This window comes from Gekko japonicus, unplaced genomic scaffold (genome assembly GCF_001447785.1).
Source record: "Gekko japonicus isolate JY-2015 unplaced genomic scaffold, Gekko_japonicus_V1.1 scaffold66, whole genome shotgun sequence".
NCBI lineage: Eukaryota > Metazoa > Chordata > Lepidosauria > Squamata > Gekkonidae > Gekko > Gekko japonicus.
Window position 1 is genome coordinate 1,879,191 of NW_015163605.1, and position 24,941 is coordinate 1,904,131.

Consider the following 24,941-nt stretch of genomic DNA (forward strand, 5'->3'; position numbering starts at 1 on the left):
AGCTGCCCAGCAGCCACAGCCATGGGCAGACTGAACATGTGATTAGTAGACAAAAAGTAGAATTGCCAAATTCAGCTTGGGATATTGTTAGAGATCTAGGGGGCAGTGCCAGGGGAGGGCAGAGTTTGGAGAGGGGAAAGAGCATGGCAGAGGTATGGTGACTGGAGCCTGCCCTCTGAAGTTGTCGTTTCCTTCAGGAAACTGATCTGTGCAGTCTAGAGATCAGTTGTAATTCTGGGAGAACTCCAGGCCCCACACAGACAGAGCTAGGGCACACATTTTTATTAGCCTTGTCTTCCCAGTTTTACAGCAGTATCACAAAGAGCAGTCTGGCCTCATCACAGACTCATTTATTTTATTTCTGTTAAAGAAATGTTAATCCCCCCCCCCCCCCCCCCCCCTGCCGCAATTTTGTAAATCAGTAAAGGTACAAAGGCAGGGTGTAAATGCTCTAAGCGATATGTTTTAACTTTATTTTATCAAAACACGCGAGTTGTGCAGAAAATATATACCATCACTGTATATAACATAATAATAACATATAATAATATATAACAATAAATATATAACATTATTTTCTTAATCAATCAATACTTAATTTTCTAATATGTACATATGAAAGTAATAATAATAAGCACAACCAAAAAGAAAAGAAAAAGAAAAAGGGGGATGGAGACAGAAAAAATATATAAGAACAAAAACAGAGGAAAAAGGGACCTATGAAAGGTAAATTTAATGCAGAATCAAGATAATCACATTGCACAGAATGTTGCATATCTAATAAACCTAATCGCACATTAATTCAGATACATCATAGAATTTCTGTCTTAACATTTTTCTCCAATTGAGTCCTGTTCCAAAATTGAAGATACAGTTTCCAAATACTTATGAAGTTATCTTGGTCAGATTATTTCCGTTTCCACATCCATCTATAAACTGCAATATTTTCCAGATTAAGATACTTTAAAAAAACGACAAGGATTCTTTACTATGTGCAGTCCAAGTTTGTTTTCTTAAAGTGGTCTGCCACACACACTCACACAGAATGTTTAGATAAGTATTTCCCTGAAGCATTTTAAGACCTCCCAAAATGAGAAAGTGCCTCTTACAATGTGGATGGCTGATACACAGCAGACGTTTCCAGGAATTATATTAATGCCCATGTCCACACCCAAATAACAAAAGAATAAATGACAACTGCTAGTACCAATAGCTAGCTGATTATTCACATTTGGACATCAACATTAATAACTATGATCTGGCCGCAGGAGGCAGCCACATGGATGGCATGATGAGACAGAATGCTACTTGAGCCAGACTTGTGTGTCTTAGACAGGAAGAAAATGAAACCTGTACAAATATTATTAGAAGACTGTTATAAAAGAATCATCAACAGCACTAAAGGAAGTCCTAAATGGATCTTCACAGATACTATGTAGTTTTGGCTTCATTTATCCTAATACATAGGGTTGCCAGCTCTGGGTGGGGAAATACCTGGAGATTTTGGGGGTCGGGCTTGGGGAAGGGAGGGACCTCAGCAAGGTACAATGCCATAGAGTATACTCTCCAAAGCAGCCATTTGCTCTAGGAGAATTGATCTCCGTACTCTGGAGAGCAGTTGTAATAGCAGGAGATCTCCAGGCCCCACCTGGAGGTTGGCATCCCTGCTAATACATGTCAGCTTTCATGGGATAAGCTTGCATAAAATTTGCAGAGACAATGTAAAACTGGTTTGTTTGGAGTGGCTTTTGAAAGCTGTAACTATACTTAGGACTGCACTGCTAATAGGATATGTTGAACAAACTTAGAGTCCAGTGTTGACGATAGTTGAGCATTACTTTATAGCCAGTGTTCTCAGTAGCTGACCTGGGCCTTCGCAGGAAAACAAATAAGTATTCCACACTTCCAAACTGGCAGAGCAGTCAAATTTTCCCTTGATGAGGTGACAAGAAAAAAATTAAGTAGCCCTTTTGACAAGAACAAAAAGGGAATGTGTGTTACCTTATCCTATTCTAAGGACAAATACCTGGTCTTGCTCTGTCAGCTGGTACTTGCTGTGGGTCAGACAATCCAGCCTACTGCCACTCACCTTTGGCTTATGCTCACTCTTCATGGGACTTTTATAGTGCAACCCAAAGTAGATCTACACCCTTCTAAATCCATCAAAGTCAATGGGCTTAGAAGGGTGTAACTCTGCTTTGGTGTTATCAGTCTCCCGCTTAGATCCCTTCCAAAATAAGCAGAAAAACAAAGGAAAACTTTGACTGGATTTCCGTTGAATAGAACCTTTTTTTCTTCCCCTAATCTAAAAGAGATGGTTCTCACATTTATAGAGACAGCATAAAATGCAAGAATCCAATCTGCTTCAGTAGAAAATGCCCCAAGTTGCTACAGAGATAAAGACTTACTATTTATTTTCAGGAACACCTCTAGAAAGTTATGATTATTATTATTTTCTTCTTGGTGTGCAGTTTTCCGTAATATCACAAAGGACTTCTTCTGTTTACAGTTGCTTAGATCTAAGAAGCTAGATATTTACCCAAGTTTTCTTGGCTTCCTCTTGCTCCCTTGATATTCTAGAGATCCCTGCGGAGAGGGCCAAGAACACACAGTCAAAGCAAAGCAGCGAGTCGTTAATTTTTAATTCAAAGTGATTTTGTGTTGAATGCAAGCAGATGCTGATAATATCAGAAGTCACAGCATAATTTTTTTGATCAAAGGGCTCCAGCGAGCCTGATGAAGCATGCATCTTGCTCGTCTTTGATAAACCACATCAATTATTCACCGTGAAGGCAGACATCCTGACATGAAAGCAACAGATAAAGAGCATAAGCACATGTTCAAGACGAGAGCTGAAGAACGTCAGGAGGGGCTGCAGGGGTGGTGGTGTTGTGGGGCGGGGGGGGGGGGTGGGGCTGGAGAGGTCGGAACAGGTATTAATAACAAAATTATTAACTGGAAACAAAGCCAATAGAGCAGCTTCATTGCCACTTTGAACTCACGTTTAACTGGTTATAATACAAGTTGTCCTCGGGGCTATTCAGCATTTTGGGCTGCTGGCAACGTCGGCGGGGGGCCTTCAGCTTCTGTTCAAGGCCGTTCTCTGAACCTGAAAAGAGGAGGAACACCGCTGAGATCTCAGTCACACCAGCTGCTGTTAACGTCTTGGCATATTTTAGAACCAGAAGAATCTTCCGTCCTATCAGTTTCCTGGAATTATTCGCCAAGCTGTGCCAGTCTGACTAAGCACAGCCTCTCTAGGAATACTGGAATGAAACTTATTTTTTTTTTTAAAAAACCCTTTGCCTTACTCACCGTCAGCCCTGGTAACAGGCACGTTCTGCACAAGCCTGAGAAGAGTTATGCCCTTCTAAGTCAATTGACTTTAATGGATTTTAGAAAGGTATATCTCTGCTTAGGACTGTACTGTATATTTCATTGAACAGTGTGGTGAGGTGACTAACTAGAGTTATCATCTGAGAAACTCCCAGACTTTACTACTGCTTCAGCCCCTGTTCTTAGTTCATTGAAAGAGTCACCCTATATATTCCTTGTCTGTTGAGCCAGCCATAAAAGCAAAAAGAATATTTTATTGCTGCCTTTAAAATATGTATTAAAAAGGTACTTCTTGGAGCAGAGGAACAATTGATTAGAAGAAGCACGGATTTGGTGGATTACTTTAATAAATGATAGCTCTTGCTGGATCAGACCAAAGTCCTTCAGGTCTAGGATGCTGAGTGCATAAAACAAGTCTGAGTAGTTTTTGCTGTCCCCTGTTGTTGTTTTTCTCCCACAGCTATACTGCTTTTGGACAGGGAGGTTCTAATTATCATGGTTCATTACAGTTGAGAAGCTTGTTCTTTATTATCTCGTTAAAAACCAGCATTATTTTCATATTTGCGTGAAACTATTCAGCATTTTTTTAGACATTCCCATGTAATAGAAATCCCTCAAAAACTACTGATTCTTCTAAACTGCGGTCAGTTTGTATATACACCTCAGCACACACACAACGTATGTAACAACCTCTTCATGTCACCACTTCACAAAATAATGTGTGAACTGGTGAAAGTGAAACATAAATAGCAAGTGCCATCAAAATCATGTTGAAGTTTTCCTTTAAAAACTTATTTCACCTCTATTGGTTACTGAGCTTAGGAGACCAACAGGACAAAACAAGCTCTTCAAATTCATTACTGTAGTTATTGCTCATTTATTTGTTTAGATATTTATATCCTGCTTTTATCCCCATTGGGAGCCCAAAGCAGCTTACAACAATGTTCCCCCTCCTCCATTTCTGTCCTCACAACAACAAGCCTGTGAGGTAACTGAGGCGGAATGACCGGCCCACGGTCACCCAGTGAGCTTTCGTAGCAGAGTGGAGATTCTAACCGAGGTCTCTCAGGTAACAGTCTGACACGCTAGCCACCAGATGACACTGGTTCTCAACCATTTAATGATCTTGGAAGTAACACTAGAAACTGGCACTTTGAGATGGTACTCTGGGTCCCACCGAGAATGGTGGTATCCAGTTTTCTTTGCTGGGCGTGAGGAGTCATCTACATCCACGGGCTTGTGAACCCATCGTGACCCCTACAGACTCATGGGATTTTGACTGCAACAAAGATTAAAGCTCACATCCTAAAATGTGCTTGTCATCAGTTTAGATTGCTGCATTTGAATAGTTACACATTATTTATCCAATTTAATCTATTGGAAGTTTTCCCTTTTTATGGCAGATGAGATAGTTTGCAAAGAATTGTTTTCTAAGCTGTGTACCTGATGGTGTGTATGAGTAGCTCAAATTGTGTATGTTTCGCTTTACTTCTTTAAGATGACTTTTACTAGAGTGTTTTATTTTAATATTGTCTCCTCTGCAATTAAAATTTGCAAATAATAAACATTATATTAAAAAAGAAAAGAATGACCCTTGTTTCAGTTGATGAACTCATGTTTTTGGTATGAGTTCTTTCACTTTTTAAAACTGTCCTGCAAAACAATCCACCTGCCAGTTCTCAGTGGTTCTGTTTGTTGCAGTTAATGTTATTGTGTATGAGTAAACAGATAACACAGATTTATGTTTCCTGTTTGCTTCCTATATCTGACGAGGGCTTTAGTCCATGATTCTTAATGCTGCAATACATGTATTAGTTTTTGTTGGGATTAACTAGTTAGTTAGTCCAGTATCCCTTCTCAATTTAGCAGTATGCACCTTGGCTACATGCAGTAGAAGCCCTTTGTTCTCACTAGACTGTGCTAGACTAACAATAGTCCTTTTATTTAGGAACTACATTCTAGATAGTGAAGATTAAGAGACAGAGACGGAACTAGTCTAAACTACCTTGGATGGGTCTGGATGCACAGAGGCATCCAGCCTCCGTTGTGGATGTGTGCGAGAGAAGAGGGAATGTGTGAGAGGAGAATGGAAGGAAGGAAGGCAATTTCCCTGTAATCTATCAGGCTACTTCAAAGGACAGAGTCAGAACAGTAAACAAGAAGGAAAACCCACAGTTTACCAGTCTATCTCACTGACTTGTTTACAACAAACCCCCCCCCCCCATTGGAGGCTGAGGCTTGAGACAACAACTAGGCCTTCTCTTCCAACAGCTTTTAAGGTACCAGTGGACTTCTTTGATGTCTTGCTGCAACTGATTAACTTCCTCAGCTACTTTTTAAAGAATTTAATCCTATAGAAGACACTGGAGTGAACCTCATGGGACAGAAATCCATCACTTTCTGGCTTTTTAGTTTAAGCTTAAAGTTTCACACAGACCATCTCTTCTGGCCTGTCCCATTGCAATCTCTGCAATCAAGTGTGGATGCTCCCTCAACAGTATCATTTGCATGGATGCTTCAGGCAGTAAGCGCATTAAAAGAGAAATTCTCAGTGGTTCCCCTTCAGTTATGGAACCTATTTCTTTAAAACATTTACACTTCTGCTTGCCCTCATCAGCCCTGTTCCCATGGCAGTTTCCAAACTACCACTTAAAACTATAAAACAATCAGAATCACACAAATTCTACAGGGACAATAAATAGGTCAGGGGCTTTTTTTGGGGGGGGGAATGACACCATGGGCTTGAAAGAAAACGATAATTGGTGGATGTGCCACATAAAAACTCAAGGGGGGGGGGGAGTAAACTAAAGCTTAATAAAAATCCAGGGAAAACAAGAATGCTGCTGTGCACGTTTTTTCCTTTAAGCCCCCCAAATGCCTTGAGGCTGTGGTACCAAAAGGACTGCTTCCTCCTGTATTGTCCAGCCCACTAATTAAGATCCTCTTCTTTAGCCCTGCTGCCTGTGCCCCCACCTGTAGACGTGAGGTGTCTGGTGACCAGAGATACAGCTTTTTCAGTGGTGGCACCTTGTCTTTCAGGCTCACCTGGTGCCTACTTTCCTTTCCTTTAGGCACCAGTTCAAAACATTTTAATGAAGAGACCCCATCTTTTAAAGTTGTTTTATGGTCTTCTTTGAAGACACTGCAGAGAAAGGTGATGGCAAACTACCTGCTTCTAGCCTGTTTTTATTAATATTATTTTAGGTCACTCATTTTTATACTATTTTTATGCCCTGGTTTGTTTTGAATGGCTGGCTTGGTTTTATTGTATTGCTTTAGTTGTGAGTGGCTTTGATTAGGTCTTTGGAGAGGTGGCGTAATAAATAGACTTTATATCTGGTGAATCATTCTCTCTCTCTCTCTGTGTGTATGTGTGTGTATGTGTGTGTGTGTTGCGGGGGGGAACTCCAAATCAAGATATCAGAAAAAGCTCCATAACTGACATTTTCCTGTTAGGTATGTTCATATGGGAATTTCCATCAACCCAAGCCTGAACATCTTTTGTAAACACTATAAGTTCTACCTGTCTGAGTTGGCTTTTGGAACTCAGAGATCAGGGGTTTGTTTTGTTTGGCTGGGCTTCCTTTGTTTTTTTTAATTAATCCCCAGTCTTCAGGATAAGACAAGTTTTACGGCCCAATAACTGATCAACATGCTGGTTCTGAGAGGTGCAGGATCAGGATGAAACAGAGTGAGGTTAAGGACGCGTGAAATGGTATGCACAGTCTTTGAGAATCATAAACATGTAGAATTCCATTGAGGTCTCAGGCAATGTTCTAAGGGCTGTCAAAAAACCTAAAATTCTAATTGTAAGTAATTATTTTGCAACAAACCCTTATGGCGTTTGAGTGGTGGAGGTGGTGTCAAATTGTACCTGACTTCTGGTAACTTCTTAGGGTTTTCAAGGCAAGAGATGTTCAAAGATGTTTTGTCATTGCCTTCTTCTGTGTAGCAACCCTGGACTACTTTGGTGGTCTCCCATGCAGGTACTAACCAGTATTGACCCTCCTTAGCTTCTGAGATCTGATGAGATTCGGCTAGCATGGAATTTGAGTACCATGGACAAAATTCTTTATTCAAAAAGGCAGTCACATGGAGGCCATATATACCAAAGAAGGCTGTTTCATCTTATCTCCTGAGACAGTAAAGCTCTTAAAAATGCTAAACTAATTTTTAAAAATGTTCTACTACCATGGTCTGCAGTTTCTTTCTCTTCCCAAGCCACTCCATCAGTTGCATGCAGGGCTCTCCTCTAGTCTTTTTAATCTATCCGCATTCTGATACAATCTCTTCTGCATCATTCCTGGGTGGTCTGCTACTTGCCTCCTCCAAAGGAAATACCGTTTCACTAAGCCTATTTGTCTTCTGTGAGTAAATAGGCTAAAATATGAACGGGTAAGAAAATCTGGTAGTATTTACCACAGACAACCATATCAAGGGAAACCACTTTGACATGGGTTCACTGCTTCATTGTTAGCCGCAACACCTGGGCCTCTGTTTGAATTATGATGGAGGAATTAGCTAAGAGATTGTTTGCTTTATAGGTGTGCAAGCTAGGGATAGAAACTCCAACTATACCAGAGTCAGAACCCACTCAGAGTGACATAAATGACAGGCAGGAATATCTTTTGTGAAATTTATTAAGAAAATAACCCTACTACATTCAACTACTTAAATAAAAATATCACACACACGAGATAGGAAATAAAGCAGGGGTGTCAAACATAAGGCCTGGAGGCTGGAACTGGCCTGTCCAGGGCTCTTACCTGGCCCTCGTAACTCATATGTATTGAAATGTAAGGCAATCCCCCTTGTTTGTTATCCCTTGGGGAAAAAAAACTAGTGCGGCCCTCATAACAAATGAGTTTGACACCTCTGGCCTAGATCTATCCAATGATAAATTGGGGTCCCGGTCACACGGAGAATTTGCCTCGGGAGAGGCACGACTGCCGGGCGGAGTAACGGGCACGATCATATGGAAACATCTGGGAAGTGTTGCGCGCCCGTCCCCAGCCCATAGCTTACTGCTGAAGATTCAGAGTTAAAAAGTACCGCCCACGAGCTACTAGCAAACGGTTTGCCACAGGCCACAGATGGACTGTCTCCGTCTGATCACCCCAGCGCACTCCTTTTGCCCTGTTGAAGCGCTGCAAGAACCACACACCGACAAAAACAATGCCATTTGCCAACATAGCATCTGTTCGCGTTGCAGCGGCTCAAATTGCGACGGCACTAATAGCCACGCCTCCTCCCCGCGTTATCTGGCCCGTGTGACCGGGGCCTGGAATGGTTTTAGCTGGCAATTAGGGATGACAATAGAATAGTCCCGTTCTTTTCTTTGCCTGGCTACACTGAGCCCTAGAAAACAGCCTGTCCATGTCAGCTTGTTTCTTCATACTCTTTGGTGTGGTGTAGTTTTAAGAGTGTGATGTGTGAATTCTTCATGTGCAGAATTTCTGTCACCCTGACCTGGATGACCTAGGCTAGCCCAATGCCATCAGATTTGGAAGCTAAGCAAGGCTGGCCCAGGTTAGTCCTTGAAGGGAGACCACCAACTCCGTCAAGGGTTGCCACGCAGAGGCAGGCAATGGCAAACCACCTCTGTTATTCTATTGCCTTGAAAACCCTATGGGGTCACCATAAATCAGCTGTGACTTGACGGCACTTTCCACCACCAAGTTGCTGTCTGAGGAACTATATGTATGATAGCTGTACATTGTGTGGTGAGCAGGGGTCATTTCGTAGAAAAAGAGCTAGGGGAACTCATTAGCATAACTCATTAGCATATGCCACACCCCCTGACATCACCGGAAGTGCGTCATAAGGCCACACACCCTGACATCACCGGAAGTGTGTCGTAAGGCCACACACCCCGCCCCTAACGGTCCCCGCCGGAAGCAGGGGGCGGGGCTTCGTCATGTGCCCCGCCCCCCATACCTCACCCGGGGGAACTCTGTTCCCCCGCGTTCCCCCCCGAAATGACCTCTGGTGGTGAGCTTTGAGTGGATACTGGAAGTCTGTAAATACATGCAGTGGCCAGTGAATTTCTGGTTCATTTTGTTTGAGCCTATGGGCACATCTGGACCTCTGACACAGCATGGTGGGCACAGCAACAAAATGGCTGCCACAACATAGCTGCTGCAGGAGGTGTAGTCAGTTTAATTTCAGTAACACAGTGCAGATCCTTGTGCTGTGGTGGCAGCTGCTGGCAAAGCAACATTTAAAAAAAATCTGCACAGCCAATCAAATCTCCAACAGTCAACCAGAAGCCTTGCTGGGCAAGAGCCCCACCTGGCCCTGCCAACTTCCTAAAAACACTACGCAGGCACCAGAAAAGGTATCGGCCGGTGCCGTAGTGCCCACGAGCACCATGTTGGGGACCCCCGAGATAGTGTTTATATTTTCTTTGCATCCTTGTAGTAGGCTGTCCGACAAGGACTAGTCCAGGATCAGATTGACAATGGACTGGAAGTTGATGATCTCCTCACAGAAGGTCTAAAGGGCCTCCTTCCCATGGGCCCAGAGGATTACAATTACATAATTAATATATCTCAATGAGAAAACAGACAGGATTGGAGGTTAAGAACCATTGGTCTACGCCAGCCTTGAATGAATGGTCAGACAGTAGAGTTAGGAGAGTACCCAAAGTGGTGCCAATGATCCAAAGATGTAAATTGTGCCCAATTTCTGTAATAACTGTGGGAGAGGAAAATGTGGCAAAAATATGATGGGCTGGAAGGCTATGGTGTCACCAGAGATAACATTCCTCTTGGTTTTGTGAACATTTTTGCTATTAGCAGAATAAACTGAAATATAGAACTAAGGACAAATAACTTAAGAGCCAGCCTGGTGTAGTGGATAGAATGCCAGACTAGGAGCACCTGCATCCAGTTCCCCACCCAGCCACGAAGCTCACTTGGTGACCTTAGGTCTAGTTACTGTCTCTCAGTCTAACCTACTTTCTAATCTCTCAATTTAATCTACTAACTAAACCTACATTCAAAGAATTGTGAGGGGGGGGGAAAGTGAGAAAAAATCGTAGAATTATGAGGGGGAAAGTGCGTATGACTTTGTATAGTACTCTGAGCTTCTTTCTGGAAGCTAAGGTTAAAAGATATTAAACGATAAATAACTTCCTAATGGAAGTGATTAGATTTATTGGAGTAGGATGGCACAGAGAGGGCAGATTAGGAGGAACACCCTGCCACCAGCTACAACATCTTAGTGGTGTTTTTGCTTTGCTCTTTTCATTACTGGTAGACATCTTGAGCCCGGCCAGAAGCCCGGCCAAAGAGCTCTCGGTACGAAGCCTGGACGATGGACCTGTCAGATTCTGGACATATGGAGCAGAGGTGCATCAGTGGCTATTAGCCACAAGGTATAGATAGGGGCTCTGGGGCAAGTGATGCTCTTTCTTCTTGGTGCTTGGGGGGGCCAACGGTGGGAAGGCTTCTAATGTCCTGGCCCCACTGGTGGACCTCCTGATGGCACCTGGTATTTCTGGCCACTGTGTGATACAGAGTGTTGGACTGGATGGGCTTTTGGCCTGATCCAACATTGGCGTCTCTTATGTTCTTATGTTCTTATGGACTCGTTCTGAAATATAGTTTATTCTTGCCATCTCTTTTTGTATAGTTAAAACTGTATTCCTTTTGTTATACCTGATTGTATTTTCATTTGTTGTAAAGTGTTTGGGATCCTGTTATGGAAAAAAGCAGCCAATAAATACATTAACAAAACGAAACCACTAATTGCTGATGTAGCAATTAGGCCCACTATACACTGGTAAATCAAACCAGTGCTATTAAAGATTGTTCTGCAGGGGCTTACCTAGATCAGTCAAAGGATGCTCTGAATGTATTTTAGCTTTTGCAATACAGATCCACAAATCCAAATTCAAATGTTGCACTGATGGGGAGTGGCCCTGATTCAGTGGTGGAAGGAAGATGTATTTCCAAAGTTGTTAGCTGTTCTATTAAAAGGCAAACTGAGCTCCTTGGCCTGCAGGAGACTCCTGACTCATGAGTTGAAGACCACCTGCTTTACAGAGAGAGCTCTGTCCTGTCAAAGGGCCTCCCACTGCCCCACTGCTGCCGCCCCCCTGGCAACACCTGACAGCCCCCCCACAGGCCAGCCCAAATTCACCTGGAGGCCCGAAGAGGCAAAGGGAGGGCCAGTGGAGGGGTCCGGTATCGGTGCGACTTCAACCCAGTGGTCTAGCTGATGCCCCCCCCCCGATGCCGGCAGCTGCAGGAGAGGGGAGGAGCTGCCACCCAGGACAGAGGCTGCCATGCCGGGCCTGCAGCCCAGCACAAGGGCCCGCCCACGCCACTGAGCCTGATGGCCTGGGCAGAGTGGAAAGCACGTGTGTCACCCCGCCCCAGAAGAGGTGCTCGGGAACTTGGCTGCTTCCGAGGCCTGGCATCTCTGGTTAAATACAGGAGCAGGGCAGAAAGAGGAGGGATGGGGGCAGGCCCAGGGGATGAGAGAGGCAGCAGGGACGGGGATAAAAGGAGGGCAACATGAAGAGGCCGGGAAGGATTGCCTGGGGTTCGCAAAGCCATGGCCAGAGAGACAGACGGCAAGCAACCCAGGAGGAGCGGGGGAAGGATGCAGTAATGGAACCCCCCTCCCCTGCTCGTGCAACTAAGGCCCCTGCTGCCCTTGGGGACAAGTCAACAGTGTGGCTGGGATTCTCCGGAGCTCTGACTCCAGCGATAGCGGGCGGGGGGGGGGTAGTTTGCCGGACCCGTGCGACAGGCTCACATAGGAATTAAAACTAACTGACAAATCTGACATCAGGAATCACAAGACTGATAAACCTGTAGGAGAACACTTTAACCTTCCAGGACATTCAATGGATGACCTCAAAGTAGATGTTTTATTACAAAGGAGCTTCAGGAACAGAAAGGAAAGGGAAATCGCTGAATTACAAGTTATTACAACACTTGGAACAAAAACCTCCCCAGGACTCAACAGGGATATTGGATTTTTATCCCATTACATATGCTAACTCATTCAGTTCTCACATATGTATTCTCAACAAGAAGGACTATAAATCCTCCGTATTTTAGTGTATTTCTTTTTCAGACTATATTAGAGTACTGAATGGATGTCTGCTGACAACATTACATCCAGCTCAAAATACACTGTTAAGTGCCCTCCATGTGACCTCCATGCATGAAAGGAGATAATTAAGATTCTGTTACTTCCCACAATTAGAAAAAACACCTTTAGACATTTATCTGCTATTTGACATATTTATTACTTTACAACTGTTGACCTTATAACCTTAACTTGTTATTTAGTTTTTCACTTTGCATAACATAAACATCATCATGTTACATGTTAATTTGCTGTTAAATCCCTGTCTATAAGTTTAGAATCTCATCTACCATTCCAGTGTATTTGAAAAAGTGTGCCTTGCACATGAAAGCTCCTACTTTAAATAAACCTTTGTTGGTCTTAAAGGTGCCATTGGACTCTAAATCCGTTCTACTGCTTCAGACCAACATGGCTGACTACCTGGATCTAACTACTCCTAAGGCAATGTATTGCCTAGGAGCACCTGTTTTACTACAGAAGCCAGTCCTGCTGATGTCCCAAAATGAAACTTGTGTTTTTAAGAAAAACAGAGAAGATAGGGATAGAAGAATTAATAAACATTATGGAGGTGAAAGAAGATAGTTCACTGTGCCAATTACATGCTCCAGATAGCTTCCTCTTGAAGGTGCTCTCCTTTAGGATACAGCAAGATTATGTTTTTTTTCTGTGGTGGGCTCAGTTCTTTGGACTGGCCTACCAGAGTGAGGAGGGCAATGCCAATGGCTACATTTAAGAAGGCATTTAAGACAGTCTTAGTCCAGAGAGCATTTGGTGCACTATAAACTGTATTTTGGCAGATCCAGCTGTACTTGTTCTACTCTAGCGTGTTTGTTAATTCCACATGTTTTTAATTCATGTGCATTTTAAATTTTGACTGCTTTTAATTTTATGAGGTATATATTAATCTGTTTTAATTTTGTTAATTGCCCCCTTGTAACTTGTGTTCTCGCAGCTTTTTTGCTGTAATGCTAGCCACCTTGAGTCCAAGGAGATAAGGTGAAACAGAAATGCTTTATATAAATTATATTCTAATAGCCACCCATGCCCCCCATCTGGAGATAGCTAAATCTGCAGATTGGGGCTATGTGGAGGTTCAAAAGATTTTTCTGCACACTTGGGAACACCCCCCCAAAGTGTGCAGGAAAAAATTGATTATTTAATTTAAAACATGGCTTTTTTAAATCTCTCCAAAAGTAAAATAGCATTTTACAAAGCAAGAGGGCTGGATCTGCCTAAGGGGCTAACAGCACACTCCCTTAGAGATGCGGCCACTTTGGCAGCATACCAAACCTTCCCGTCATTGGAGATGGTATGTAAGTTGGCTATCTGGAAGGTGCACTCCTTCACTAGACACAACCACATAGATAGGTCACCTTCAGCTGAGGCAGCCTTCAGATGAAGGGTTCTTCAGCACGTCCTGTAGTCTATGAAGCTGAAAATCCCACCCTGGGGCACACTGCTTTGTTATGTCCCATTAGTTAGGACTGCCTCACTCCTAGGACCAGCGGAACATAGAAGATTTGTCTTCACTTACCATGAAGCTTCCTTCTCGATGGTCCAGGAGTGAGGCAGTCTTACCCATCCAACTCTAAGGGCTTTGGGACTATGGTGGTGTGCTGAGAATGGGGATATCAATTCTGGATACTCTTATCACAAGGGGTCGCATGTATGTAGTACGGTAGAAATAGGAAGACAGTGTAGCAGGGGAAAATTAGATTCTCTTCAGGCTATTAGCAATAAGTTGGACTCCATTCAGGCTATTAATAGCCATTTAGAGTTCATTCACATTCAGTAGGAAAGTTCTTGTTTCAGTTTTTTCAAAAAGGGGGAGTTTCACGGCTTGGTGGCAACTGGAGAGTCCAAAGGGATAGGCCGCTCCCCTGGCTGGATTGACCTAAGAGAGACCAGCTCACCTCTCAAGTACAGAGAATGCACCTAGCTCCCGTGGTCTTCTTTGGGGTCCAGGAGCTGTGCTGTGCCAGGAAGCTGTAGTGGTGCAGCCCAGGAGCCCCACAGTGCCTGGTGGCACAGCCCAGGAGCCTCACTGGGTCTGATAGCACAGCTTGGAAGCCCTGCTGGACCTGGCAGTGGCGGCTGCACAGCCTGGGAGCCACACCGGGCACGCTGCCAGCAGCAGTGCAACCCAGGAGTCGTGCTGGGCCTGCTGCACAGCCTCTGCATCCAGGCAGCTCCTGGGCCTGTCAAGAAAGTGGAGGGAAACCCCTCCCATGAGTATTGTGGGCCCACATAGAGAGCAGGGGGTAGTTTCTGCTGGCTGGTTTGGAGCAGCTCTGGGCAAGCCAGCAGAGACTCCCCTCTCCACAGCCACTCTCCGCAGCTCAGCTGGAGCAACTATGGGTGAGCCAGCACAGTCTTCCCCCAAGCTGTCCAGTGAGCTGCACTGTACTGGCTCTCCTGGAGCTGCTGTGGACGAGCTGCAGAGAGTGCGGGGGGGGGGGAGTCTCGCGGCAAGAGAGTGGATTCCTCCCAAATCTCATGCGCCCCCACTTGTCTTTATACTATTAGCCACCTGCGGTTCCATCTGTGGATAGCTAAATCCATGGATTGGGGCACCACATGGACGCTAAACAGATCTTTCTTCAAAGTTGGGGCACTCACTAGGTTACGCAGAAAAATCTGAAAGTTAAAAAAGAATACATGGGGGTGTTTAAATCTCCCAAAAGTAAAATTGTGTTTTCTGTGCTACTCAGTGGTGCATGAAATAGTAGTGGTAGTAGAAGAAGAGATTGGATTTATACCCTGCCCTTCACTACCCAAAGGAGCCTCATAGCAGTTTACCATCCCTTTCCCTTCCCCTCCCCATAACAGACACCCTGTGAGATAGGTGGGGCTGAGAGGGCTCTGAGAGAACTGGTCTTTCCAGAAAAAGCTCTGAGAGAACTTGTGAGTGACCCAAGGTCACATCAGCAGCTGCATGTGGAGGAGTGGGGAATCAAACCTGGTTCTCCCACATTAGAGTTTGTGCTCCTAACCACTACACCAAACTGGTTCTCAGGGCTGGCAGTAGCAGTGGCTGCTGGCCACTGCTCCAGGCATGGTGGCAGTGAAAGCCACCAGCCACTGTGGGCCTGAGCTCAGCGGAGGAAGATGTCAGTCACTGCTCTGGGCCCATTGGCACCAGATGCCAGCAGCTGCTTTGGGCCTGGGTGTGGAGGAGGAGGATGCTAGCAGCTGCCCCCTATGAGTCTTGCAGTCCCACCATGCACTCACTTTTAGAGCTGGAAGTGGCAGCAGCAGATGCTGGGAACAGCTCCAGGCCCAGTCACCCCTGATGTGGCTGCTGGGAGCTGCTCTGGACCCAGCCACTGCTGCAGTGGATGCTGGGAGTGGGTCCTGACCCTGCTGCCATGGTGGCCAACACTGGAAGAAAAACCAGGTCCAGCTGTGGAGACGAGCACTGTCCCAAGGATGCGGGGGCCCTGCTGAGGATGGGGGAAGCAGGTGGGTGCCATCTCAATAATGGGGGCCCAGGCAAACAGAGAGTTGACAATGCGGATCATGGGCAGGTGAGACAAGAGCTGACAATGAGGGGAGGGAGGTGAGATGAGAGTAGAGCAGAGAACTGAAGATATTGGGGGGGGGGAGGCGGGATGAGCAAGCAACTAGAGAACTGCAGCAAAAGAAAGGGCAGAAAGAACATAAAGTTTTTGGGGGGTGAGCAGAAAAGGTGGAAATGAAAACGGAGGATGGGGAAATAAAAAAGGGTGAATGAGTGGAGACAGTGGCAAGAAGAGTGCTGGGGTGGGGAGGCAGAATGAGAAAGTTATGGGGTAGGGGCAGGAAGAGAGAGTGGTGGGCAGGGCTTTTTTGGTGGGGGGAGGTGCCAGAACTTTCAATCTCTATACTGAAAACTCATGAACTTTTAAACATTTTTAAAAGAATTTTGTCGAAGAGGTTCAGGAACTCCAATTTTGGTGTGTTCCCCCAGAAAAAAAGCCCTGTATGGGGCAGAAAGAAAGAGAGAGTGATGGGGTTGGGGGGGGCAGGAAGAGAGAGTGACAGGCATGGGGGAGAGAGTAAGAGATGGGGTCCTGGGGTGGAGAGAGTGAGAGGCAGAGAAGTAGGGGGAAGAGGGGAGGAAATAAAGGTGGGGGGAATCTGATTGCCAATCCCGAAATTTTCTTGTGGGTCCTCACTTGTAGATAACATGTAAGCAACAAAGTGAAAAGGGCAGGCTCCATTGAAGGAAGCCCTGAAAAGGACCAACTATATCTGGGAAGGCTTGTTGTAATGGAGATCAGCTGCCCAAGCGAAGCATTATTTCACTTCTACATAGCTTCAGCCCAGATGTGGCTTTTGAATTGGGGTGTGTGCGTGTGACTATCTGACTTAAGTGCTGATACCAGATTCCAGGAGAATCTTTCTTCTATCACCTTAACACATATTTAACTCTGGGTAGCTGGTGAATATCTGGAAAGAACAACAGAAGACACCTTGGACTGATGTGAATCCTTGCTTTAGTAAACACCTGAATACATCCTGTTTTTCACTGCTTGAGATACGGATATTAATGCTTTATTAATGGCAGCTTCAGAGTAAAACTGCAGAGGGAAAATTATGGAGGGGAAGCTGATTATAAAATAAACCCAGAGCAGAAAATGGGGATTCAGGTATCAGAAACAAAGACCCAAAAGTGCATATTCTACTTAGACTGTGTCCAGTGCTATTAAATGATGCACAAAAGTATGAATCTTAAGTAGTAACCACAGTTCTTAGATACCAGGAATCCATTGTCTGTAATTAGGATAGTTTGTCCAAGAGCCACAGCAAAACAAGCTTATACTCTGAGTTGTGAGGTTTGCTTTTCCCTGCTGCTTCAGAAAGAAGAGATAATTGCTTGAAACATTTGCATGTTAGCTGACATAGCTTAGACAGAGCAGGTCTAAAAAAACACAAGGGGTTATGTACTTGCTACAGAAATCATTCTGGGTATCTCCATTCAAAAGAAATACAGGACCCAAAACACCCTCTCTCTGACAGCTTATGCCACACTAATTTGAGGGTAAGGTCAGAAAAATGTTTGTTGCCAATACAACATAGTTGAAAAATTCATGCCTATAAGAAATGTAGACCTTGACCTCAATGGCCCAGTCTAGCCTAACTCTTCAGATCTTGGAAGCTAAGCAAGACTGCTCCTCATTAGTACTTGGATAGGAGACCGCCAAGGAAGTCTAGGGTTGCTCTGCAGAGGCAGGCAATGGCAAAGCACCTCTGATCATCCTTTGCTTTGAAAACCCCGTGAAAGGTTGCCATAAGTCGGGTGTGACTTGTGAATGCTATTCTTACAGTCCAACAGATCTTTGATTTTGCATAGCCTTGCTGTAGAAGTATATCTGATACCTCACAGCTGCTAAAATCCTGAAAGACAGCCAATTAGATTGATGCCTCACACTTTGGGATTATTGAAATGAATGCTCAGGAGTTTAACTGAGAAGGTTTAGGAATCAGATGAAAGAAAATGATGACACTGGCCAACGTGGCCGCCTAGTTTCTGAACTGCCAAAAATGAAGTACAAGGGCATTGCTTCTTCACCTGGAGTTTGTAAAGTGAGTTGACCTCCTTTGACAGGACCTCAAAGGTGGGCTCAATATCTCTCTGAGCTATAAATGGTGTCAGTATTTTTATTGGGTATACATAGAGGCCTTTGCCCTGACGTGGATGGCCCAGGCTAGCCCAATCTCATGAGATCTTAGAAGCTAAGCAGGATCGGCCATGGTAAGTATTTGGATGGGAGACCACCAACTAAGTCCAGGGCTGCCATGCAGAGGCAGGCAATGGCAAACCACCTCTGAATGTCTCTTGCCTTGAAAACCCTACAGGGTCGCCATAAGTTCGCTGTGACTTGTTGGCACTTTTCATCACCACATAGAGACGTTTACCGGTTTTATGAATGGCCTATCATGAAGGCCTGATGGTCTGTTGCCTGCCTTAAACAGACAGAACCTTACTGGATCTATGCTGTTATTTAATTGCTCAGATACTTTCAGGGATGTTATTGATTATTGCTTTTATTGCCCTCCAGAACTGCTTGTCTCAGTGTTTAGAATTACCATGCCTTTTGAATAATCTAAACTCATGACAAAAGGGAAGGGAACACAAATTCTTTGAAATACTCAGGCATTAGGAAATTAACCATTAGAGGTGGAGAGGAACACCCCAACAAATAAATGTAATAGAGCTATTTAAAAGATTTCATAAATAATTAAGGAAATAAATACTTTAAAAAATCTGTATGACCACAAAGATGCAGTGCTAGTTTCCAAACTACCATGTCAGAGAGAACATTAAAGTGCAACTCTTAATTATTGGCAAATATTAACACAGGCTCTTGGGAGCTCATCATAACATTTCAAGGTCCAAGTTCATAAAAATTTAAGCAATGCTTAAAATCATGTTAATTTGTTCTTTGTTTCTTCTCCTACTGGTCTAATTTATTCCAAAGCACTTTAGTTCTCATGCTTAAATATACTGATTGTGCCTATGGAATGCATTGCAATAGCCTAGAGACAAAGACTGTGGTGTAGGGTGCGGAAAGAGAGAAAGAAACATATCTTTGTTCTCCTTTGATATTCTATATGCATTCTGAAGCTTCTGAGAACTTCTCATTTCCCTTTGGATTACATCTCTTTTTTTTTCAAGGTTGGAAATTTCTTTTTCCCCGTTGAAGTCTCCAGAAAAGGGGCAGACTGACTCACATGATGATGATGTCCAACTTTTCCCCTGCTGCCAAAATTGAGGCTGGTTGCAAAGGGATAAAGCTTTGGCTTGGATCCAGTGGAGAGTTTCTATGAAGCTTGCAGAATGAGGCGTTGCTTCCTGCTGTGGCCCCAAATGGCCCCTGAAATTATGCTCCCAGGAGACAACTGGGACCGTAGCAGCAGAGGAAAGGCTCCATGGATAGAACTGCTCTGGTGGATCCCAGCCATATTTTCTTATCAGTATCATAATATCATGATCCTATTTCTTTGGGCCAATTTCTTTGTGTACAATCAAGAGAGGAGATTAATTCAGAACCCATCAGGGACAAATCTCTTGATAGTTACATATGAATCATCATGAGAATATTTGGCACATATGAATGTATGGCGATCTTGGGTATAGAATCTTCGCTTAATATCAGGCAAAGTTCTGAAAACTTCCCAATTTTCCTTCCTTCCTTCCTTCCTTCCTTCCTTCCTTCCTTCCTTCCTTCCTTCCTTCCTTCCTTCCTTCCTTCCTTCCTTTGTTTCAGCTTTTCTGCCAGCCTCTCTTTCTTTTCCTTCCTTTTACTTAGTGTGAGATTATGACCCAGGCTTACTTGGAACTCCTTGTTCATGGGGAATAATTACAGTCCCTGATCCCCACGATGAATGGGGTTTAACAGGTTAGCTGCACAAGGTAGACACATGCTGAGCCAGTCAGTGTAGTGTATGAGCAGACCCAGACATCTAAGGGCATCCCAGACCTGTTATTACTCAGTCTCAGGTGGCTAAATACCACATTTCTCTAAGGAACTGGATGCCAACTGCCCAGATGTTGCATAACTAGTTAGGATGCCAGGGTCTCAATTGTTAGTGGAATTAATCAGACTACTTGCTCTGCCAACTAATAACAGCCATGCACCAGCACACACAGAATCAAGAAACAGCTATCCATCTGTCAGTCCTTTCGGTGCCTAGGCTGGGTGAAGTTTCCTGTGTTGAGTCAAATTAAGCTACAGGCTTCACTGCTGGTGGTGCCATTCTGTCAATTCCTGTAAACTTCAGCTTTGCTACTATTCTCCCTTCTTGAACCCTTTAACCCTTTAATGGCAAAAAAGTAGTCATGAGGGACTTTGAGTTCGGGACCCAGCCCTGGGGGGCAGAGGTTTGTCTGTTTTTAATCTTTATTCTTGGCACCATTTCTCTGATAGACACCCCCCCCCCCCCCCCCCTCGTTTGTCTTGATACAGAAAGAATACAGGTACAAGCACACGGCACTCCCATTGAGGCTATAGAAGCTGGGGGGGGGCATTTCCATTGGGGCAATGGTGTTAGAGAGTGGACTATTTCCCCTCCCCCAGCATCATGGCCTCTATGGCTGCTTTTTTGCTAGTAAAGTACATACCCAGTGATCCAACCACAGATTCCCCATGTAAGATGTAATTAGGCCTTCATCTTTTCCAACAGTGAATCTTTTCAGGTATTAGCATGATGTGTGCTTCTACTTCTAATTCAGGAGAGAGAGAGAAAAATTGTGCTTCAGCTCCCAGAAGTATGGGAAACATTGATTTAGCTTCATGTGTGAAGTTTAAAAAAAATAATACTTTGCCCTGCAACTCCCCACATGATAAAATATCAGACAACTTTGAAGCAAAAGAGGGAAAGGGTTTTTTTCTTTAGTCTTTTTTTTAAACACCCCCTTTAAAAAAATGACTTCAGATCCTCTACAACAGCAGTCAACTAGAGCATCGCTTGCTCAGATGGAGCATGTTCACAGAGCAAAAAAAAAAAAAAGCTAAGGAAATTCATTAGAGCAGCGGCTTTGATGCCATGTGCATCCCAGAATATGTGGCAGATCACTACAATGGGGGAAAGGATGCCTTTTGTTTATAGCCTCTAAAGAGTACCACTACACACATGGTTGCTTGTAACAGAAGCCACACATTTGCCTCTGCATGCTTTTGAGACTTATGGCTTCATTTTGGACACTGCATGAAACCACATGCTTTCCATTACTAAGCACCCATTGCCCGCCCCAAGATCCCCCCTCCCGGGTGAGTAAAGGGGTTGCTTCCTAGGTTGGGTGAGAGCCTATGATCCATAAATAGAATGAGTTCATGGAATGGAACTCTTCCTTAGCTTGAAACCTCCCCCCCCATCCCCTGGCAATGTGGTTTACTACTGACTGTCCACTCAATAGTGGTTTCAAAAAGGTGAGTGACCCTTTGGAAGAGAGCAGGGTGTAAAGGGGTGGAGCTTGAGGTGGACTCAGCAGAAATTATCCCTTCTGCTCTTGTGTAAGCTCATTTGTGAATGGAGAAAGCTTGTGCAAGAATTTTTTTGGGGGGAGTCAATCCTACATTCTTGCAGCAGCCCTTCCTGTGGCATTCCACTTGGTTCCTAAGAGTGACTCAGGAGCAGGCTCTTTTTAAAAGGGGGTATATATGCAAGAGGCTGCAGGTTCAACGGTTCATGATATCTTGATGATTTATTGTACACCTCAAATCTTTTTAAGTGTACAACTAAAAATACAAAGCATGAATGTGGTCAATGCACGTATCAGCCCTGACCTGGATAGCCCAGGCAAGCCTGATCTCATCAGATCTCGGAGGTTAAGCAGGGTTGACTCTGGCAAGTACTTGGATGGGAGACCTCCTTGGAATACCAGAGGTGGGAGGCAGGGAGAGGCTTTACTCAGCCACCTCTCTGAATATCCTCCAGGCCCTCAGTAGGGGTCAGTCACCAGAGGTCGCCCTGACTTCCAGGTGCACACACAGTCAGTCACCAGAGGTTGCCATGACTTCCAGGTACACACACAAACTCAAAAAAAAGAACAAAAACATAAGGTCAAATCAGAGAGTTTGGACTGTGTGCCACTCCCAACTGAGTGGACAGTCAATGGTAAACCAGATTAGTTGCTGTATAATGTGTAAAGTAGTCTCACATATAGACCATTATCACATAAGGATGGACCATTATAGAAACACCATCAATTAGGAGGCTAATCGAGATTCTAGGAAGCAAAGGCTATTTCTTCCTCTTTTGGGGCTGCAGAATGATATGGATCATAGCAACATTACGGAAAGTATTTTAAAGGCTTGAAGGAGTTTAAAAATTTTCCTTGGAGATTAATATTTTAATTATTTCAAAGTCAACAAAATCAAGAGGCTGAGATACTAACATTTGTTTCTTTTCTTCAAGAAAAAACGGAATTTTAACCTACTAGCTCTTATTTAAACAGAGAAGACTGTGTCCCCTCCTCCCAAATAAACAGTTACTTCAGATCTCTGGGAACATGAAGGGAACATGAAGACAGTGATTTCTACAAAATACATGCAAGAATAATTTGTGCTTTCATGAAAAATATCAGCACTGCATGTAAGTGGCTTAGTATTGTATAAATTATGTGAGCATATGGCTGGCGGATGAATGCCCAGTGAAAAAAACCAGAAAAATGCACAGTGTAGAAAATAAACAAATTGCTTCAAAGGGTTTCACCCAATTGTTCCTTTCAAGTAAATATCTCAATAACTAGCTTAGAAAAAAAACAATTATGACATGACTGTTGGGTTTCAGTTTACTGTTTGCTTTTCTAGAGTGAAATGGCAGGAAATTGGCCAATTTTTCTCACCAGGGGTTTAATTTCTGGTTAGGTGATTTGTAGCTTTCAGAAGCTACAGATACACAAAACAATTGGCTGAAATGGCACATAATCCTGTTTAGATTCCAGGATACCCCTCCCCCCAACCCCCCACCTTGATTACCTTTATCAATGTAAAGTAACATTCATTCATTCACTCATTCATTCATTTGACTTATATCCCATTCCTTTCCCTGCAAGCAGGGATCAGGGCAGCTTCCAACAGTTAAATATACAATAAAACCAACATTTTACAGTATTAAAAACCAAATTACAGTTACTTTACCTATCCCTATCACAGGTCAGCAATGTAATATTGGCCTACTGTTTCCCAAATGTAGCCTGCCTAGTTTTACGATGTTCCCCAGCAGAATTTCAGTGCTTATTTACTAAAAACATTTTAGTCTGCCTTTTCAACTTAATATGGATCTGAGGGCAGGTCACAATCAATCAGTTTAAAACTGTATAAATAAATATGCCGCATGTAATCAATTTTGTGTGAGTTAGTGATTATGCCATATTTTGGGTATGTGAGCATGCTGGGGAACATATTGTGAGAGCAAAACAAACTGACTCAGAAGATGCACAAAACTGGCCCAGAAGATGCAGACTTTCCAACCTTCCCCAATCTAGACAACTTGACAAATACTACTTGTTTGAGCAGACCCAGCCAATGTGCATCTGCGTAGAAGTAGAAGAAGGGAGACCAGTTCCCTCTTTTTCTGCCCATGGCCACTAGGGATGGGCATGAACCAGCTCACAAACTAAAGTTTGTGATGAATTTTGGCTGGTTCGTGAACTGAAATTCATGGCAGGTGAACTAGCATGAATTTTCATTGAATTTTCAAGTGGTTTGTGGCGGTTCGTGAATGGGTACATTTTCAGACAGTCTTCATTCAATCAAAATGTTAACAGACTTCTAAGCAACTGGGGGAAGGGGGCGAATTCTCCAGCCTTGGAAACACCGGGCCCTCCAGAGCTTAACAGGCACTGCTGGTGGCCAATAATAGAGTTCCCATTCTGCTTTATTGGATCAGAATGCAAGGGGTGGCCAAACTTGCTTAATGTAAGAGCCACATAGAATAAACATCAGATGTTTGAGAGCCACAAGACAGGAACAAATATTACACACACTTTTTTAATTGAACAATATGCAGATTTGCATTTTATTAACATTAAATGAAACTGCCAAAATAAAAACAAAAGGGGTGAAACCAGATATAATTATATTTATTTCTCTAAGTAAATATCTGGTCCAAACATAAATGAAAATATGTAACCTAATTAAATTAGAGATGTTTACTGGCTATTTACTGCTATTTAACACAGTTAACTTGTTTTTCCATAATTCTAATTTAGGTGGATAATCAGACAAAAGGTTTTTTGATTTGTTTCATAGTGGCGTTTCAAGTTGATGGCTTTGTAATGACTGTGTGACACATTACAGATAAGACACAAAGGTTTACCTCCTCCCACTCTGGCTTAAAATTTGTGTTTTCATCTTCATACTTTCATTTATGATGCCATATTCCTTCACAAAATTTGTATAGATACTTAAAGAAGGGGTTTCTGTGCCCTTGCCCTCCTTCTCTCCCTTGGAGTAGTTCTGCCTTTAGCTTCAGCAGTCAGCTCCATCTCTCTTCCTCATCCTCCATTCCTCCCTTTACTCCCCTTCCTGTCTGAGGGAGGCGGGAACAGTCCTGCCTGGCTGGCTCAGCTGAGGCTTGTTGGGTGGGCGTTTGCGCCATTTTGTGGCCGGCCTCACTCTGGCCCAGCAGCTCCCGAGACATCAACCACGCCCCGTCTGATTCCTAGCGGTTTGAGGGCTGCAGCTTAATTGTGATGCAAAACGGAGCTCAGCCAACATATTTCCATGAGCCACACAATATGTGTGAAAGAGCCACATGCGGCTTCTGAGCTGCAGTTTGGCCACCCCGATACATACCCTCAGCTCGACTCTACATCCTCTCCTCTTTTGTGTGTTGGCAGTTAGACAAAGAGGCAGGGAGCCTGTTAAAGCAGAGCACATTCGTTTATTCCTGATTGTGAACACCTGTTCCCTGGTGGGTTTTGGGTGGACTCAGGGCTCTGAGCCACCCCATCTCTCTGCTCACAGCAAACAGAGAGGCTTAGCTACTGGGTGTTTCATCTGAGGTCC

The 24,941-nt window shown here is 43.9% G+C and overlaps 1 protein-coding gene across 1 annotated transcript in view; it reads right to left on the reverse strand.

Moving 5' to 3' along the window:
- The window catches only part of MYO3B (myosin IIIB), a 426,227-nt gene that overhangs the window by 32,926 nt on the left and 368,360 nt on the right, over positions 1–24,941 (reverse strand). Inside the window, 1 exon segment of the mRNA XM_015407261.1 lies at positions 3,003–3,109. Coding sequence (XP_015262747.1) covers positions 3,003–3,109 — 107 coding nt within the window.